General features: G+C 45.9%; 7 protein-coding genes across 7 annotated transcripts; 5 read left to right on the forward strand and 2 right to left on the reverse strand.

Moving 5' to 3' along the window:
- Positions 1 to 384: 384 nt before the first annotated feature.
- On the forward strand, positions 385 to 3,009 carry N7479_007411 (fungal specific transcription factor domain-containing protein; the record flags this gene model as incomplete). Its single annotated transcript, XM_057255105.1, has 10 exons — positions 385 to 410; positions 580 to 620; positions 670 to 809; positions 871 to 1,111; positions 1,171 to 1,436; positions 1,496 to 1,510; positions 1,560 to 1,745; positions 1,800 to 2,107; positions 2,156 to 2,272; positions 2,370 to 3,009. The coding sequence occupies 10 exons, from the start codon at positions 385 to 387 to the stop codon at positions 3,007 to 3,009; spliced, it is 1,980 nt and encodes a 659-aa protein (XP_057108967.1).
- A 1,432-nt stretch (positions 3,010 to 4,441) lies between these two features.
- Positions 4,442 to 6,100, forward strand: N7479_007412 (cytochrome P450; the record flags this gene model as incomplete). The annotated part of the gene is made up of 4 exons (XM_057255106.1): positions 4,442 to 4,510; positions 4,562 to 5,668; positions 5,717 to 5,889; positions 5,944 to 6,100. 4 exons carry the CDS (start codon positions 4,442 to 4,444, stop codon positions 6,098 to 6,100), a joined length of 1,506 nt encoding a protein of 501 aa, XP_057108968.1.
- An 810-nt stretch (positions 6,101 to 6,910) lies between these two features.
- On the forward strand, positions 6,911 to 8,030 carry N7479_007413 (uncharacterized protein; the record flags this gene model as incomplete). Its single annotated transcript, XM_057255107.1, has 5 exons — positions 6,911 to 6,988; positions 7,042 to 7,145; positions 7,200 to 7,274; positions 7,308 to 7,891; positions 7,984 to 8,030. The coding sequence occupies 5 exons, from the start codon at positions 6,911 to 6,913 to the stop codon at positions 8,028 to 8,030; spliced, it is 888 nt and encodes a 295-aa protein (XP_057108969.1).
- Positions 8,031 to 8,310: 280 nt separating this feature from the next.
- Positions 8,311 to 9,363, reverse strand: N7479_007414 (nitronate monooxygenase; the record flags this gene model as incomplete). The annotated part of the gene is made up of 1 exon (XM_057255108.1): positions 8,311 to 9,363. The coding sequence occupies one exon, from the start codon at positions 9,361 to 9,363 to the stop codon at positions 8,311 to 8,313; it is 1,053 nt and encodes a 350-aa protein (XP_057108970.1).
- Positions 9,364 to 10,291: 928 nt separating this feature from the next.
- On the forward strand, positions 10,292 to 11,959 carry N7479_007415 (uncharacterized protein; the record flags this gene model as incomplete). The annotated part of the gene is made up of 1 exon (XM_057255109.1): positions 10,292 to 11,959. One exon carries the CDS (start codon positions 10,292 to 10,294, stop codon positions 11,957 to 11,959), a length of 1,668 nt encoding a protein of 555 aa, XP_057108971.1.
- Positions 11,960 to 12,328: 369 nt separating this feature from the next.
- On the forward strand, positions 12,329 to 13,997 carry N7479_007416 (MFS transporter; the record flags this gene model as incomplete). Its single annotated transcript, XM_057255110.1, has 4 exons — positions 12,329 to 12,456; positions 12,527 to 13,513; positions 13,575 to 13,706; positions 13,772 to 13,997. 4 exons carry the CDS (start codon positions 12,329 to 12,331, stop codon positions 13,995 to 13,997), a joined length of 1,473 nt encoding a protein of 490 aa, XP_057108972.1.
- Positions 13,998 to 14,153: 156 nt separating this feature from the next.
- Positions 14,154 to 16,005, reverse strand: N7479_007417 (uncharacterized protein; the record flags this gene model as incomplete). Its single annotated transcript, XM_057255111.1, has 6 exons — positions 14,154 to 15,166; positions 15,222 to 15,474; positions 15,528 to 15,578; positions 15,628 to 15,765; positions 15,814 to 15,844; positions 15,893 to 16,005. The coding sequence occupies 6 exons, from the start codon at positions 16,003 to 16,005 to the stop codon at positions 14,154 to 14,156; spliced, it is 1,599 nt and encodes a 532-aa protein (XP_057108973.1).
- Between the last annotated feature and the right edge of the window lie 3,540 nt (positions 16,006 to 19,545).

Consider the following 19,545-nt stretch of genomic DNA (forward strand, 5'->3'; position numbering starts at 1 on the left):
AAAAGTAAACTAGTCTGCGTAGAGGAAAACAGATAGCAGCGGAGGCATCGTCATGGTCTCCGGCAGAGTCTCTATATACCGTCTTTCTCTTGGCTCTTTTCGGAAGCTAAGTAATTCTCTGCGTCATTTTGCACGATCCATATGTTAAGGGGATTGATTTACTGGATCTATTATGTGACGGAGGACATCTCTCGTCGATAGTCCCGTGTCGCCTCATTTTCGGCGCCGATGTGGAGCTTTTGCTGAGTAAAAAAAAGACCCACTTCGGCGCCGGAGATAAAGTCATCAGAACAGAACGGCTTTAAACAACGTCTTCGGCGCTCTGTCACTTCCCAGCAACTTTACCTTCGCTATGTCGGAACCATTGAATCAGGCCTGCGACGCATGTCGGGCTCGGAAGGCTCGGTGCGGTGAGTGCCGTGATGTGTTCAATTGATGGCCCCCCTGATATCGGAAACAGAGATGAGCACCGCGGATACATGTGAATTTTGTCTGGTAGGGCTATTTAACTACTCTTGAGGTGGATCGTGAGTAATATAACCAATATGTGCAGTCTCGCAATAAACCATGCTGTTTTAGCGTTGTGAAAAAGCGTCAAAAACGCAAGCTAGCCCAGTCAGGTAAAGTGCTTGAAGAATACCTCAGACTTCGCTCATAAAGAACATGTAGAGGACTCACCGAGACGCCCCAGACCTGGTTTGAACGGGGAAGACTCACCAGAGTTTGTTCCCAAGAAACTGTATATCGACTCGTTGTTGGCCGATCGGCAAGCTTCGCGCATCTCCATGAGCGCGAAACACCCAGATCAAGTTAGAGCCTTTCATTTCCCCGAACTTTACTGCCTCTAGCTGACGATGCTAATTTGTCTAGTTGACGGCTATATTTGGCCCGAACCCCAACATCTCTTTTTTTCCAGCCAAGAGAGTCCGCTCTATCAGCGAAAGGCTCGGCCACGACAGGTTAGAACAGCTACTTGCAGATATTCGCGATATTGTCGCAGCCAAGGTGAAGGCGACTAGTTCGATCCCTCGCTCCCAAGTTCGGAAGGAATACCACTTACAGAATGCTCACAATCTCCCTCCTCGCGAGTGCCTGAACGCACATATACTCAGTTCGTCTATCGATCCAATTTTTGTGGCGCTTCTACCAACTAATCATCTCATGTCACAGTTTATTTTGAGATGGTTCATCCGGTATATCCTTTCCTCTGCGCTACCACATTCCAATGCCAGGCGACCTCCCCGGACCTTTTGCATTTCCTCGCAACTGACAAAACCTTCGCGGCGCTTTTTTATGCGGTTTTAGCGATTGGCTGCCAGTATAATGATGGTGGTAGCTACGAGGCGGGCGTTGGCGAGGCATGGTCGTACTTTGAACGATCGTTGTCTTATTTTCAGGATCTCATATTCTTCCGTGGTTCGCTCATGGCAGTTCAGGTCTATTTCCCCTAAACATGAAGTGGTTGCTCAGACACTGACTATATATTCTATTAAAGGCTCTCATGGCTATGGTATAGTTGTATATCTCTTTTTGAAACAAGGATTTTGCTAATATATCAGGCTATCTTCTCCACTACCGCATCCGCCTTTCAACTTGAGCCGTTAATGCTCTCAGAGGCTGCAGTAATGGCACAAGGCCTGGGATATAACCGCTCGAATGGACCACATGAAGATACGCAAAGACGTACCTTTTGGGTACTATACTTTATGGAGAAAGTCTCTTGCTTCATAACAGGAAAGGTCTCGGTATGTTTCTGATATTAATATAAAATCAGAATGCCACTGATACGAAGATTCCAGGTTCTCCAAGACTCAAATATCAGCTGTGCCATTCCAGATGTGCAAGAATCCACCTTTGATGACTATGATTGGGGGTTCAGCTTTTTGCAATACGCCCGTCTGGTGTCCAAAATCCATAGTAGTCTATTCACAATAAGCTCTGTGAATCAACCAGCCGCCGAATACAATTCCAAGGTGCAGGGATTTCTAACAGAGCTAGAGGCTTGGCGTATTTCTGCTCCTGGACGCTTTCGCGCGGGAGAGCCGATCAAGCCTCGCCTCCTACGTGAGCCACTCGCTCAGACGATCGCGGTGATGACGAATTATTTGTATTTTCACGCGCTGTTGACTCTATCTTGGACTCTGTTACATTTCAGTGCGATCAAGCTGGAGCCCATGCGACAGCTTGACTTGAAACGAGGGCTAATGCGAACTGCACGCTCTGTTTTGGAACTAACCAAATTCATTGAAGTTGCTCCCTACACTCCTGTATGGTAAGTCGCCGAAAGAAGACACCTCTACTCAATCATATATCATCGAAAAAAATCCAAGGAAACCAAATCCAAGGAGTCACTAACAGCCAATATTTAGGATGCTTGCGGTGTTACCGCTATCATGTTTGATGATTCTCTTCGATCTAGTAGTCCACAACCCAGAACACCCTGAGGCTAGCCTCAGTCTTGCGCTCCTCGATATTGCCAGTGGACATTTCAGTCGACTAGAATTCGCCAGCAATGGCACTTTGCCTGGCTCGTTAGTTGCACAATTCGCACATCTCGCACGCCAATATGTATTCGAGAAGAGGGAATGCAAACAAAAAACGATTGACATGGACGTTGGTGATTCCTCTTGCGATATTCCACCTAACATGCCGGCTGGAGCAACAGAGATACCTCCACCCACTGCAGCGTTGCCCACCACTAGTTTACCAACATCAAATCAACCAGCTGAAACACTGCCTGGGCTACAGGAGCAGCTGCCACTCGATCCCGGGGCCATACCGCTGGGTGATGCGATCTTGTTAAGTGAAAATGATCAGTTATTCATCCCTTCTATCGACGATCCAAGTTACCGCATTGAGGACTTCGAGTTGCTAGGAATTGACTTAAAGAACTTGTTTGATTATCCATATGCAATGTTAGGGGGGATACCGTTGGATGATATCCCTGTGGGAGTCTTCAAGTCAATTTTTCACGCCCCTTTAGCTCTATCCCAGAAACAAAAAGATTAACCAAGCAAGGAGCCTCCATCCTCGGTCTAATGCAACGCAGGCTAGTGCTCATGTGTAATTCCATAGTAGTCTGAATCCGTTTTACCCAACCTCACACAGTGTATACAAAGCCCACAGCGACTTCTGAGGTCGTCTAACCCCCAACGATGATCAGTATTGTACTCCGGCACAGCATGCTTGTACCCAAATGTGCAATTAATACTCGCCTCCATAGGAACTGGGTCGGAGACGCGTCGCCTGGTATTGACATTCCCCAGGATGAGCTCCTGATTGTATTAGTCAAGATCTATTTGGTCTTGGATAGAGTCTATCAATTGCGGCGGGACGGCGAAGCTTCTATCTCACTAGCCTTCTATCTGGATACCTTCAAAACGCCATTAGACACAGTGAAGAGCCAAATTCCGCCTCACCTTCAGCAACACCGTGGGGTTCTATTCCTCCCGAGGCTCCACAGCCATGACTAACAAAATAAAAGGAGTCATACTGATGTATCTCTACAATGCCGAAGTCATAATTAATGAACTATCAATGGGAGCCCCCGCTATTGCAAATTCGCCTGACCTCCACCGCCTGGACAGACTTTACACCTCCCTTTGAGCATCAAAAGGCTGGCTAGATGTGTGGCTAGAACTTGAAGGGGAGGAGTACCTACAGGTATCGTGTATCATTTTTTTTTCAATTCACTCGAGCCATTATCACACTGTACAAGCTCACCATTCTGGAAGACCTTACATGGTCTAAGAGTATGGTCCAAGAGACCGCAAATACTCTCGAATATCTGAACAGAAATGGAGCCGTGATCAGGAAGTGCCCAGACTTTATTACTTTCGACCAATGCAGGGAAATGAACCTCCTCGAAAAGAGACTGAGAATGGTTCAAGGCATTAGAATGAACTGGGAGCCGAAATTGATGGAAACGTGGCGCCCAAATATGCCTGCGAACAATGGTATTGATAACAGCATGATCCAGTCTGATACCATACTCCATGATTCTATGTCCTTGGTTGGGGTTGATGGGGCCTAGATGATGGACTTCCTCAGTTCGTTATGAATATTGGTCTGTGATGCTTGAAACTATGACTAGAAAGTGAGATGGGGGCTGTTTTATACATATATGTAATAATATAGAGCACAGCGTAGTGTTGTCACATGCTTGGAATCCTCCACCAATCTCCAAACTGAGTCTAACAAAACGTTCACATGCGGCACTTCTTCGCTTAGATACCAAATTTACGATGACCAAGCACCAAGAACCAAGTACTAAGAAACTACAGGGGTGCAATCTCAGGTGATTGTGCGGGGAAATTTCTACAGGCCACTTGGCTTACCTTCGAATGACGACGACTTGATCATTAAGCGCCCGAGATATCCAGTGTTTTACCTACAAACTGCCATTTCTGAATACAAGCTGACTGTTCATCCCATTATCGTTATGTTGTCTTGGAATTCTAACACATGGGTCATTGATATGATACCCATCATCTATCTGGTGGCCATCACTGTAAGTGTTTCAATTTGTTGCATTTGGGTCACAGCACTGAGAATATTCCAGCCCTTAGGATATCTTTTATGGACCGTGGTTTACAACCTTTACTTTAGTCCACTGTCAAAGTTTCCAGGGCCGAAACTTGCCGCATGCACCAATCTCCAAAACCTGTACTGGACATCAACGGGGCAGTATCATTACAAACTCAAGGAGCTCCATGATAAGTATGGAGATGTGGTTAGGACAGCCCCCAAGTCTCTTGTCTATCGCAGCCCACAGGCATGGAAAGATATCTATGGCCACCGCAAATCTGGAGCCCCGTCGTTCCTGAAAGACCCCAAATTTTACCTTCGGGGTCCGACAGGACCCAGCCTTATCAACATGAACGATGAAGACCATTCAAGAGGAAGAAGATTACTCTCGCATGCCTTCTCTGAAAAGGCCTTGCGCGAGCAAGAAGGACTAGTTCAGTCATATGTTGACATGTTGGTAGAGCGACTGAAGGGGGAAGTTTCCTCATCACGGGAAACAGTCGACATGTCTCGGTGGTACAACTTCACTACATTTGACATCATTGGAGACTTGGCCTTTGGTGAGCCCTTTGACTGCTTACGGGAAAGCCAATATCACCCATGGGTCAAGATGGTCTTTGTGAGCACTAAAGTGGTGGCCTTATCGCGACCACTATTGGTCTATCCTTTTTTGGCACCGATTTTCAGAAGGTTCCTCCCCAAAAAGCTCGCAAAGATGCGAGCAGAATCATTTGAACTGGCAACAGACAAAGTCCATCGCCGGTTGGAGACCAAGGTTGAACGGCCAGATTTCATGACTTACATCTTGCGATATGATGATGAGAGGTCCATGACTATACGGGAGATGGAATCAAATGCGGCTTTACTGATTCTCGCTGGGAGTGAGACAACCGCCAGCCTACTCTCCGGACTCACCTATTATATTCTGGCAAACCCCCCAACCTATCGGAAACTCGTGGATGAAATCCGAAAATCATTCAAATCTTACGAAGATATCAACTTCCAAAGAGTTAGTCAACTGACTTATCTGAATGCAGCACTTGAGGAAAGTCTGCGGGTTTACCCATCTGTCCCGTCTATTATTCCGCGGGTTGTACCTAAGGATGGTGCGATGATCGACGGGCGATTCGTCCCAGAGAACGTACGTCTCTACTTCAAGTGTGATCTTTATGGATATTGACTTCAACAGGTTTCTGTGTCTGGGGCCCACTATTCTACCTACCATTCCGAGTCTCATTTCACCGAAGCGGACTCTTTTATTCCCGAGAGATGGCTGGAGAACAGAGACAAGCGCTTCGAGTTAGACAATCGGAATGCAGTTCAACCATTCTCACTTGGGCCCCGTAACTGTCTTGGAAGAAAGTGAGTCTTGATTTTGATATCCTTGGGGATTGGGCTAATTGTATCCACCCACAGCCTTGCCTATGCAGAAATGCGTGTAATTGCAGCCAAAGTCTTCTGGAGCTTCGACATGACCATGGACGAGAGTTCAACTGATTGGAATATCCAGAAATCCTACAATATTTGGGAACGCAAGCCATTGATGGTGAATTTGTCGCTGGCACAACATTGACAATGTTGCAAAATTAGCCATTTTGTGCATTTGGTTCAGTGTAACTGAGCGCGGTGGATTGCTATACAAGGAACCTAGGTAGCCATTTTTATCAAGGCTTATACAATCGCTAGCTCGCCGCATTCATGATATGAGGAAACGAAACTCTGGCTACTACGCCAATATCTGCTTTGTATGTGTGCCATGTATATGAATGAATTGGATCGTAAATTAAGACAATCACTCGAGAAGAACACTAGTCTCGGTTTATTTGCCGTTAAGGGAACTGTCAGTGTAGTATATCTTGCCTAGACCTTTGCTGTACATACATGTATAAGGTTGTCCTACAATATTTTATCCTTGTTATCCGTACAATCATGTGCACAACTCTGTAACTAAGACATCAATCAACGTTGGGACTACGGAACTGAGATTGAGATCTAGCCGAACATCCCGGCATGGGTCAAGGTTGCACATTTGAAGAGAAATCTCGGACTTGGTCTTTTTTGATAATTTATTTCGAAAAGTATAGATTTGAAAATACACAGCGTAAAGTTTAAGTAAGTTGACCGTTGTGTTTATCGATCTTTCCCGGTGATGCCGGCTCTGTAGCCAACCGAGATATCTAGATCAGACGACATGCAAACCTGACAAGGGCCTAGTTCTTGTATCGCATCCTAAAAGAAAAAGAACACACAAAAATAAGGCACAAATTGAAAGACAAAATAGTGCGGTCGGATAACAAATTCGAGTATAAAGGTTGCTTCTCATCCAGCAATTAATCCACTACTCACTATTGACCATTTCAAACCATCCCAATAAACAGAAAAGATGTCTAGTTTTGTTAATATTCTTGCACTTCTGCCTTTGGCACTGGCTGCCAGCCCAGTCATGATGATGCCTAATCAGGTACAGCTATGGAGTGCGCTTACACTTGCTCAAGTCATTTACTCTTTATTTAGGCCATGGTTTTCAAAGAAAACGACTTCGCAGTGAATGCCGGCCGAAAAGGAATGCTTGTTGCATCTGATGGAAATTGCATGAATTTCAATAGCATGCCCGAATAGTAAGTTGAGGATTCTTCGCATACTATGAAAAGATTTATTGACCGAAGTTTTAGTCGCATGAACGTTGGATCAGTCTATGTGCCATGTCCGTCCGAGGTCAAGCAGGATATGATGTGCTCATTTTACTCGTAAGTAAAGAGCCTCTGACTACAAGTGTCTAGTACTGAACCATCTAGCGACAACTCTTGCAACAAGGAGCTGTTTACGTTTACCCGACCCCATGCGAATTTGTTCAGACATGCTGTTGGCGATGGTGTTGGTAAACATGTCAGAAGCATGAAGTGCATGTCAGTTCATTCTCCTGCTGACAGACAGGGACATATCTTTTTAAGTGATCATGCGTCTACCAAGAGTCCAAGCAGCTGCCCCAATGACATCTGCTCCACTGAGCTGAACTGTCAATCAACTCACCCAGATTATGGCATGTACTGCTCTTCAAGCTCTATGACGTGCCAGCGAACTTCTGTGGTTGGCGCCCTTTGCATGGAAGACGCGCAGTGTGTCGCGAGTCATTGCCAGAGTGGAATGTGTATGGCTGCCGCAGAGAACCTGCGCTGCCAGCAGGGCTCTGAGTGTCCTTCTGGCTTACGGTGCCGTCCTACCCGTGTTCTCAATTCTTTTGGAGCTTCTAGTGTCGAGATGATCTGCATGAAGAATGAGGATGTTCGCGGCGTGGAGTGCTCCTCTGAAAAGCCCTGCCCAGGCCGCATGTCGTGCAGTCTTCAACATGAGAATAACGCATACTGTGAGTGGGATGGTACCTGTGGACTGAATAACATGAGTTGTATGTCGGGCAGTCAATGCTGCTCTGGAGTTTGCAAGACCAATTTATGCCAGTGATTTTCTTTGTGGAGGATGTCAAGCTTGGAGGAAATGGTATTTAAATTGATTAAGTTGAGATAGGGATTGGAAACTAGTTGGTAATACGCAAGTTAGCTGAGCATAATTGAGATTTTAATGGCAATGGGAAATTTCCTCTTTGACTGTGCTCTGAAGTTGGATCTCTTCTCTTAAACCTTCCTATCTCGACAAGTTCAAAGACATTATCATACGGATATTAATGGCAATCTCAAATTATCTACCTGATCAGATGTACACAGTAAATAAATATTTTTATCAAACCTCAGCTCAGCTTTATGCACCAAAATTGTTTGGAATAGTTTCCTACTTCTCTTGCGGACACAACCGCTGAATTATTTCCAATGCATCATTTCGAATCTCATAGACAATATCTTCCGCCTCTTTCACATCATGTATCAGTCCCACAGAGGCTCCTGCATATGTTGCGAGTCTTCCATTAGGCCCCCAGCCGTTATCGCCCAGGTTAAGAGCTTCATCATGAAGCCTTTTCAGTTCCTCAAAAGACTTCCCTTCCTGCTGCTCAACAAATGATTTGTTCAAGATAGTCCGGGGACTATATTCATCTGGCCATCCGAAAGTGCCCCTGAGGTGATTATACAGTAGTGTACGCGTGGTTGAGGCTGCACCATCGGCCGCACGTACAACCTCGTTCTGGTAACCCCGGCTAATGCGTGCTTCACTGGCAGCCAGGAAACGAGTCCCCATCACCACACCCGAAGCCCCAAGGCACATCGCCGCTGCAACACCACGCCCATCTGCGATTCCACCAGCTGCAAATAAAGGAATTTGGCTGTCTGCCATGGCATCTGCGACTTCGGGAAACAGTACCATAAGCCCCATTCCATCTTTCGCCCGACCGTGGCCACCGGATTCAGCCCCTTGCAAGACAACAACATCTGGCCGTTCACGGTTCTGGAGAAGCTCCTTTGCCTCCTTCAGAGTGCCAATTTGAATCCAGATTTGGGTGTCAGGGGATGCTTGACGGATCTTGCTAGACCATTCGTCGTATTCCTTGGGTCCCTGGCGGGGGGCGTATAGCCAGGCTGCACATGGTTTATGTTTCTCGATAGCAGAGATGGCAACACTTATGTCATCAGCCCAGAGTTGGTATCCTACGCCGACAGGTAGTGCACAGTTGGGCGTTGGTGATTTGCTAGTCCCTTGACGTAGGAGCGATGATGCTTTTTCAAGGTCATCATTTGTGTCCTGTGTTTTGGCACCGGGGCCAATGAAACCCAGTCCACCCGCACAAGAGACGGCTACTGCCAGTGCTGGACTGGACAATACTTTCATGGGGGCGCTGACCACAAATGGAGTAGATACCCATGGGTATCGCGATAGCAAGCTTGCCGCCATGGTTTTGATGCTCGAGATGGTTTGGCAATATCTGGATAATATTGCAATGAGATTATTGATGATAAATATTATGCGACAAGATGTGGGAGGGAGTTTACTTCGAATGATATGTTCAAGTTACCGAGGCATCGTCGACGTCACGACAGTCGGCATCTCCGCAATACCCGCATTTCTAGCAGACCTGCATCACTGTCAGAGGATATGCACAACCACAACCACTGGGCCCTTCACATCCCCTCACTATACCTTTGTTCATACCACCGCTCTAAAGAGGTGGGCTGCAACCACCACATTCTTCCTATATCCTGAGGTCATCAATTCTGATTTTGTAATCTTGACTCCCTATGCCTTTGTCGACACCGTAAGATACTGCCATTAATGATCTGGGCAAGAAATACAGAAATTTACTTTTGAAGAAGCGATGATAGAACCCGAAACTTATTCAAAATGTCATTGCGTACATTGCCGCCTCCACTCACTCACTATATATTCCTTTTCTCTCTGCATTTCTTCTCCTGTTTCTTCACAAATCTGTCCCAATATAAATACCGGGGGTGGCATATATTACGGTTATATTTTTCTGGGGTAAATGGGGATATAAATTCGACGTGTGTACGTACCTATGAAAAGCGAGGCGAGCGTGCGCAACATTCTTAGTTAATATACCGGGCCAAGGAACTGGCAGAACCGGCAGAATCGGCAGAACTGGCAGAATCGAAAGGCGGTCTATATATTGGTACATTTGTTTGGCCCAATATTTCAGAGGTCCCTGGTGTGTGATCACCGCAATACATAGGTACCCACTTATTCAATCTCCCCACTCGTCTCCTCCATACATCTCCTCCGCAATACCCGCCCTACCTATCATTTCTACTCGGAAATTGCGGGATCTCTACGTGTACAGGAACTGCTTATTGTTAAAAAAATTATGTCACAATCCGACTTCAAACGAAAGCGCGCCCGAATTGCATGTGAACCTTGTAGGGTTCGCAAAAGAAAATGCGACAGCGCTGAGCCTTGCAGTACTTGCTGTCAATGGGGTTACGATTGCCACTACGAACATCAGCCACGACAGAAGCGCTATGCTCCCCAACAAGAGCCTCCAAGAGAAACTGCCCCAACGCCAAGGTCTCCACAGCAAATTGACTCAGTGGATACACACGGGCTGGATCGTCGGTTGTGGGCAAACTCCGGTGCTGCATTTGTTCGAAGGATGGCCCTGAATATCGATCCTGCGAAAGCGCCAAAACTCAGCCTATTTGGCTGGAACATTGGAAAGCGACAACTGTTATCCGAATCTCAGGCTAGCTACCCTGTGCCGTCAATCACGGACATCACATCATTAGAACACATGAACACCCTCGCTCAAGTCTACTTCGCCAAGATTGGTCCATGCTATGGCTTTATTGATTCTTCCTATTTTTTCGGGCGACTGGAAGCTAGGTGGCAATCTCCCATGGTCAATAGTCTGTATGATAGTGTTCTTGGTGGCGTTGCTGCATTAGGTTGTTTGTTTTCCCAACGAAACATGACCACCACCGAATTACATCTCATCACATCAGCATTTTCTATTCTCGACACATACATTTTGTGTGGCGCTCCTCCCGTGGACCTTCTCACTGGGTGGACGTTGCGAGTCATCTACATGCGAATGACAGATCTGCCCTACTCAACATGGATGGCGAGTTCGAAGTTGATGCATCTGGTAGAAGCCGCGGGATTCCATCTAGAGTCCACTGATTCAGTCTTTCCGAGCAGCATTGACACAGCCTTTAATCCAAACAGTCAGAGACGGCTCTTTGGCGTGGCACTACATCTTAATATGTGGATATCATATGATCTTGGTTTGTCAAGAGTGTCCTTTCAAAAGAATAATTTGCCGTTGCTTCCATCAATCATCGAGGGCGATTACACGCATGAACTGCTGGGACTTCTTCCATTATCAGCAAGCCTAGACCCAGGAAAGCCAAAAGAAGATGAGATGAAGCTTGAAGAAACGCTTTCCCAGATCCTCGAAAGAGTTCACAATGAGCCTCCATCGGTCATGGCGCAATGCAATCTTGTCCTTTGCATTCTGCGCAGAATTCACACACAGAAGCTCGAGATCTCCCCTCGTCTCGCAGAAAAAAGCTTAGCATTGCTGAAAAAGGGGCTTGGTTGCTCACGCAGTATGGTCAGGAACTGCAATCCTTGGCAACACATGGCAAACGTACCGTTCCACATCATATGTGTCTTACTCGTGATGGACACCCGGCAATCGCTAGCGATGCTTCCCGAAGCAATGCAGACATTGAAGCTCGTTGTATCTGCTTACGACACAAACACCATGAGAGAAGCCTGGAGTGCGGCTCTCTTGCTAGTTATGCTTCACCAACAGCGGAGGAAAGATGACCTTGCGATCTTTAATGACATCATGAACATGGAGGAGCAAGAAAGTCCAGCTGGACCACCTGCGCAACAATTTCCAAGCGCAGAAGAGTACACATGGCTAGGGGCTTTGGTCGCTGATCTACCGGGTTTGCAAAGGGATGACCTTGATCAATTTCTGAATTCGGACATGATTGATAGTTCAAGTTTCTTGGGTGGACCTGGATGAGGGAACCATACCTATGTTCTTAAGAGATACCAATGTGTTGGATTTTGTTAATATTATCATGTATTATTCTCAGCATTGTGTTCAACTTTGTTTTCAACTTTCAACCCTGCAAAGTAGTATCATGCTACAAAGCCTCGCGGAAATTGCGAGTACCGTGCGGCGGTACCTAGTAAAATGCTCCGTTCCGCAATACCCGCTTCTATACATTGGGAGTCCACACAAGTTCCGCAAATTTGTTTGTAAAAAGGATATACATATTCGATACATATTAGTGCCAATGTCTTAACCTCGCACTAAATACGTGAGCTCGGCCATAAACCTCATTGACAAAACACGTCTGCTTCTCGTCCCTCCATCATCAAGTTCAAAATGCACGAGAAGCTGTTGATTGGGGCGAATGAGGCACTTCCGACACCTCTTTCTAACTCAGCAAGCTACGTTGATTTCGAAGGGACAAATGACCCCGAGCATCCTCAGAATTGGAGACTGTCTACGAAGTATGCCAGAAGTCCAAACCAGCCAAGTACCCGGCTATCCTGAATACAACTGACCATATGTCTCGCACAGACTTTTCAACTCTATCTTGGTCTGCTCAGGGACCTTCATTGTCTCACTTACAAGCGCCATCTTTGCCCCAGGAATCGACAAAGCAAGCAAATCTTTCGGGGTCGGGGCAGAGGTCGGAACACTGGGAACAACCCTCTACGTCCTTGGCTTTGCATCAGGGCCTCTAATCTGGGCACCTGCGTCAGAGTTACGGGGGAGGAAATGGCCTCTGACAATTGGTATGCTAGGCGGTGGGATCTTCACTATTGCATCGGCAGTGGCCAAAAATATCCAAACCTTGATCATATGCCGTTTCTTCGCTGGAATGTTTGGCGCAAGCCAACTGTCCGTTGTACCCGGTGTACTGGCTGATCTGTATAGCAATACTACTCGCGGTGCTGCAATCTCGCTATATGCGCTGACTGTTTTCGTGGGACCTTTTACGGCTCCTTTTGTGGGTGGCTTCATTGCGTCGAGTTACCTTGGCTGGCGCTGGACTCTTTACATCCCAGCAATTTTTAACCTAGTCAATGGTCTATTGAGTGTTCTCTTCTTGGATGAGACATATCCGCCTTGTATTCTTGTGGCAAAAGCTGTTGCTATCCGCAAGGAATCCCAAAATTGGAGTATTCGTGCCAGGCACGAGGAGATCGAGTTCAGCATCGCAGGTCTAGTGGAAAAATACTTCACACGTCCATTGAAGTTGCTCTTCACGGAGCCTATTATTCTAGTGGTGTCGGTTTACATGTCCTTTATCTATGGTCTTGTCTATGCGCTTCTTGAGGCATACCCCTTCGTCTTCGAGCATGTCTACGGAATGACCCCTGCCTTTGCTGGTCTAATGTTCATTGGCCTCATAATTGGCGTGGTTCTCGCGTGTGCTTTCATTCTTTTTGGCCAGTTGGACTACGCAAGGAAACTAGCAGAGAATAAAGGCATCCCAGTGCCCGAGTGGCGCCTCGCTCCAACGCTCCTAGGAGCGCCTGTCTTTACAATAGGTCTCTTTTGGTGAGTAGAATTATCTTGTATTAGAATAATGTATGATATCTGCTAACTAAAAATCCATCAGGTTTGGCTGGACTGGGTTCACTCCTCGGATTCACTGGGCTGTACCTGCTGCTGCCGGGATATTCATCGGATTTGGGGTGTTATGCATATTTCTTCCGTGCTTCAACTATCTCGTCGATGCATACTTGCCAATGTAAGTTATTGGCCTATCTACTCAATAAAATGATAAATCACCCTGTTGACGTATCTGAATTTTAGAGCCGCTTCAGCTGTTGCTGCCAATATCATTCTTCGATCAGCAGTAGCTGCAGGCTTTCCGTTATTCTCAAGGCAGATGTTTCAAAACATGGGAATTCAATGGGCTGGTACACTACTTGGCTGTTTAGCCGCAATAATGATCCCTATTCCGATCATATTCAGGACCTATGGACCTTGGCTACGAGGGAAAAGCAAAGTATTTTCACAAAGCCATACGCTAGATTGAATGATATAACTTTGTGGGTTCTTTCCATATTAGAGGGTCAGCTATAGCTGCTACCAGGCCATGAATGAATACTATAAATATGATATTGAATAAACTCAATCACTTGACCCAAAAGTTACAAGCCTGTACATGGACTCCCTGTTTCTCTATATCCACTCATTCAGGGTTATTATCAATCGAACTGTCCAAAGCCCATCCATTGAGCATAGTGTAGTCGGAATATGGCGAGGTGCCATGAAGGGTCTCATAGTGCTTGCGGGGTCCGCACTCTCTCAACTTGTCAGAGAGTGGGTTGACACACCGGTGCTGCATGATAGCCGCGATTTGTCGGCCTGCATCCTGTCCTTCATAGTATGCGCCGTGAAGGAAGCCAAAGAATGTCGGGCTGGTAGCCTCGCCAGCAAACCAGAGCCGGCCAGTGTTGGCACGGAGGTTCTGATGCATCTCCAAAGATGTGGCAGGAGGCCAGTTGGAGTAGCTGCCGTAGGCCCAGGGCTCTGAGGTCCAGCGTGGGTACATGAATGCAGTTGGCTCAGGGATATCTTTCTCCGGGAACATCTTACGCAGAACTTCCATTGCTTCCTTCTTGGTCTGCTCGTCTGTTTGACGCTCGACACGATAGGCAAACTCGTTGGTCACGGTTACGAAGATAATGTTGGAATCCGGGAGGAATCCGGGAGTGGATAGTGATTGCCAAATTGGGTACCAGCCACGGGTTACAGGATCAGCGTAGAGGTGATATTGTGTTTCTGAGGGCCAGAAGGTCTCGTTGAACTGGAAGAAGATCTTGGTGTATGTTCCCATGGTGAACTTCTGAATGGCTTCCTGCTTCCAGTCTGGAAGTTCTGGAGAGAAGTTGACAGCGCCATTTTGCAGGACTCCCAGGGAGAATGTGGTAATAGCATAGTCTGCTTCTACACAGCTGCCATCTTTGTTGTGAACGGTGACACCATGGTTCGAATACGTGATGTTCGTGACCTCAGTGTTCAAGTGAAGGCGAGGGTCGTTTTCAGTGAGGAAAGTCGATGCAAGCTTTTTGATAATGATGTTGAATCCACGCTGGTCTAAAACGAAGTTGTCATGGTCGCTGAAATAATTGAATGTGAAGTTGTCGCCCGCACAGCCGAAGACAAGTGAACTCTCTATCGGGGAATAAGCAGCTTCAAAGTCTAGTCCGGATGTTAATTGATCGTGCTAGGTGCATTTACAAGACAGATAACTTACCCCACGACCACCATTCAACAGCTTGTGCTTCCATGTCATGCATCTTTGGGCGCCAACCAGCTATGGCGAGGCCTGACTTCGCATTTTGATCCTGGAGATTCTGAGTAAGGATCTCACCTGCTCTCTGGTTGGCAATATCATAGGCCTCATCATAGGCATCGATTATATCGCTATAGTCAGAATACCCATCCTTGTTGTAGGTGGATACATTGTCGTAGTTTGAAAATTCAGTGTTCAGTCCATATTTTTGAGCCTGTCCGAGGTCAGTTTGTCATCGAATACATATAACTACATATTGAGACTTACCAAGCCCCAGATCGGGTTCTGCGGGCCTTCTGGACTTCCAATACCTTGCACCTGTTTAACATGTCAGCAGAGTCATTTCACACGGCTGAGACATGCGTACCCAATTGGCACCCATCTCAATAATATAAGGATTCCCATCTTTGTCTTTGCCGAACGGCTTGTGCCAGGCCCGACCGCCAATAGTATCGCGATACTCGAGTATCACGAAATCGTGCACGGAAGCATTCGTCAGGGCTTGCTATGAATTGTTAATGGCATTCAAATAAACAAAGAGGGGAGAACTAACAGCAGCAGTAATCCCAGCCACACCACCTCCCCTATACTTGGTGAGTCTTAAACCAATCAATAACAGGTCCAGTACTTACAAGATCGCGACTTTAGTTTTCTTGCATGTTCCATCTCGAGGCTGGTGAGGCGCACCGATAACAGGCTGGATAGCGGCTGTTATCGCCAAAATCGAAAGGTGCTGCCAATGCATTGCGAAGCTCTGGAGATTGAAAAGGGGCCCCGGGGGTCCATTGCAAATAAATAATCCACAGATATATAGACCCACAGAGCTGAATGACCCGTTAGAGAGATAAGAGCCGGGGAAAAAGAAGATCTACCTCGACGGGCCTATGTAACCCGAGTCGTCAGACTTTCCGCAATCAGGCAAGTCCATGCGGAGGATATGGAAGCCAAGGACATAAGGAGTGATGCATAATTTCAAGGTACTTTAGAGGTATCTGCGGGGATTGCTTCAATGTTTTCTTCTAATCAATTCTAATCTCATACGTATTACGTTTGGAATTAAAAATTAAAAATTCGTAAGTGCCATATACTGTCTAACCCGGAAATACTTCGAGATAGGCCAATCTACTCATCCCAAGTATCTTCCAATATACTCATGTTATCGAATATTCTTTTGGAGAAATGCGATAATCGGTACATCCGCTAAAATGGTACAAAGGCAAAGAACTAGATTACATTGTTAGTTCCGACACTAGAGCCTCGGCAGTCATGCGTACCTGGCATGATTTTAAAGCTCCGACGAAAGTTTTGTCGAAAATGCGACCTCGAGATTGAATTGTGTTGGGTAGTGACTCGGCGAAGCGATTGTCGTTGAGGATTCTTTGAATAAGCTGGACCATTGCTTCCGCCAAGGGGCTGAGGTTGTGTTAATCTTCACCTCGTCGATTTGCGCTATTCTATGCAGGCTTCGCCCAAGGTCATTGGTAAATACAGTCGCACTATCGTGGCTGAGGTTGCCACACCAATGATCAATTTGAGCTGCTGGGCAAGGTAATAATAGGCAATAATTGTTGTTATAGTATCTTCTCCTCGACTCTGTGCTAATAAAACTACAAATTGGGTGGTAAATAGGCCCGCCATTCCGGTTCCTGAAAGAAACACGGGGATCAGACCAAGATAGCTAGTGCTCGAGCGCTAGATAAGAGCAAGCACTGCGAAAGAGGCAACTATTGTTCCCAATCCAATAATAGACAGTCTCTTATATCGCTTAGTTTTGATTCAATGGTTAGATTGCATCTGCACTCCGGATTTTCAAGCCATCCAACTTACCGGCGAATCAACTAACCGTAAATAATTGAACCGAGAGCGATACCCAGAGGAAATAGTAACACTACCAGGCTAGACAAGCCGACGTTAGCTCCGCACAGTCAAACGTAAAATATTGAAATGTTCGAGGTGAGCTAGTTAGTTAGCAGAGATGATGCAAATATCTCTGATCATTCGCAGAAGATAGAACAAAGAACAAGACAATCTGACGCAGTCATACAGCCTAAGTCTCATTTTCTGTAATGTTAGAAGTCGGGATAATCGGATTTCTTGAAAGACAAACCTCATTTACCACGAAAAAGGTTGCTGAAGTAGCGAAAGTGGCCCCAAAGATAATTGTTCTAGGATGAGCTGTCAGGCCGTATTGTTGAACGGTCTGTAGCAAAACCATCAAAGTCCCGATCAAAATCTCTAGAAACGACAAAACGATAAAAATCTAGAGCGCGGAGAGGCTTCAAATAAGACATGATCTCTGAATATTGCCGAAACTCCTGGAAAGCGTCGTACTTCAATTATTAGATAGGCAATAATAAGAGAGAACTGTCCTATAAACGGCCTGTTTACTCATTAGTTTAGAAATATATGATTCTTGGAGATGGGTGGTACCATCGCCAGTCAACAGTCTGAGTTAGTAGTCCTCCAATTGGACCACCAGAGCTTAAGCTCAACATAAAGGCGACTGAAAGGTAGCTTCGTAATACCGCAACTTTGAATGGAAGCTTCAAAACTTACCACTGGAAGTGCTGTGGAGTGTCCAAAATTGTACGTAGCTTGATATAAGCCAAGGTCCTAAGAATCCGATCTTTAGAAGACTTTCCCAGTCTCCAAATTCGTTTGTTGCCGTCACAAATGAACTATCGACCACCACAAGGTAATTAGCTTCAGGGAATATTTGAGTGGAAAGTCTCGTCTGATGGCACTACCATCGTTTTACCTATCATTGCGACCGCTAGAAAGACTGTGTTTATTTGCCCTTCCTTTTGATCGTCACCACTATCAACTGTGTGATCCAGAACATCAGTATTTGGGATGAAACCCCCGTTTTCGAGCAAAGGCGATGTCTCACCAACCATTTGATGGGCAGACATTGATTCGCATTTTGGCAGCGCAGGAAAAGGATATTGAGATTATAGCTCGAAGATAGGATTAGAGAATATTAAATCTATCAGCACATCTGTGGAGAAGGCAAGGTGGGAAAGAAATCATCAATTTGAGCTAATTACTGGGAGAGAGGGTAACTAGTGAGAGACATGTCAACTAGATGAGGTCCTGTCCTGTCTTAGGTAGTAAGGATACCTCAACAATACCTTACTGACCGCACCTGTACCCTCCGTATTAGGCATGGAAAAGGCGAGTCCGCGAGATATTCAAGGTCGTATCGCACCCAGCCACCATCGCAACACCACTGCCCAATAAGAAGATGCGGCTGAAGTGAGACCTTGCATTGAAATTGAAATTGAAATTGGGAGCGAAAATTGTTATACATATGTATGTAGCCTGTGTGACTCGTCACTATGTTGAATCTACATGCACATCATTGCATATTATTGAAACGTGGGTCTCAAGACTGTATTTATCAGCTGGCAACTTTTCAATTCGACTCCACCCTTGTAAACAACTTCTTCCTTGATGTAACCTGCATTTTGGTATCCAATTTTCTTTCTGTGGCGTACATACCATATCTGCAACTGCAACGAGGCAAATGTATGCGTGGACAATGAAACGCCACTGCACGCACGCTTTCCATCTAAAAAGCCACAGTTATGACAATTAAAATATTACAGCAGTTTTCAAGCTGCTTTCGAAACTCGAACGCTCAGGCAGCTATCTTAGTGTCAATACCTATGCTAGACGCTGGTACTACAAGTTATCCCCAGCCTCCGCATCACGGTGCGTGGGGCTGAGAGATTTCTTCTTACTTCATGTAGTGGACAATCTAGTCAGGGCAGCTGAAATAGATAGGAAATCCCTAATCATGTTTCTCGTGGTGACCTCGAGATGTCAATTTGCGTTTTCAGCAAATTCATAGTGAGATGATTGGTCGAGTTTGCCAATGTCTTTGAATCAGACATGGTCGAACCCTTCGAGCCTCTGAGATACTTCAATTGCCATCTCAATGGTATCGGAGTAATATATATGAAGGCAACACAAAAAAAAGTGGGAACGTGGGAGTAATTTGCAGGGCCCCTTGAAATAGCTGGGATTTGCTCATTTCTGGAGTTCCATGACAGCCAAAACACACTTTTGTCCATAAATACAAAAAGGCATAAGAGACCAAAGAGGTAAAATGTGAAATAGTTATCATCTCGGGGAATAAGGCAAAACCATTGGAGTAGTTCGATGGCCACAATATATTCCGCAGGGAGAGAAATGCAAAGAAAAAATAAACGAACCAAATAAGAAGAACACCACCGAGCTATGCAAAGGACTGTGTTAGATGCCATTCGACGTTTTTCCGAAC

This window comes from Penicillium vulpinum, assembly GCF_028829585.1.
Source record: "Penicillium vulpinum strain IBT 29486 chromosome Unknown utg000003l_segment0_segment0, whole genome shotgun sequence".
NCBI classification, from domain to species: domain Eukaryota; kingdom Fungi; phylum Ascomycota; class Eurotiomycetes; order Eurotiales; family Aspergillaceae; genus Penicillium; species Penicillium vulpinum.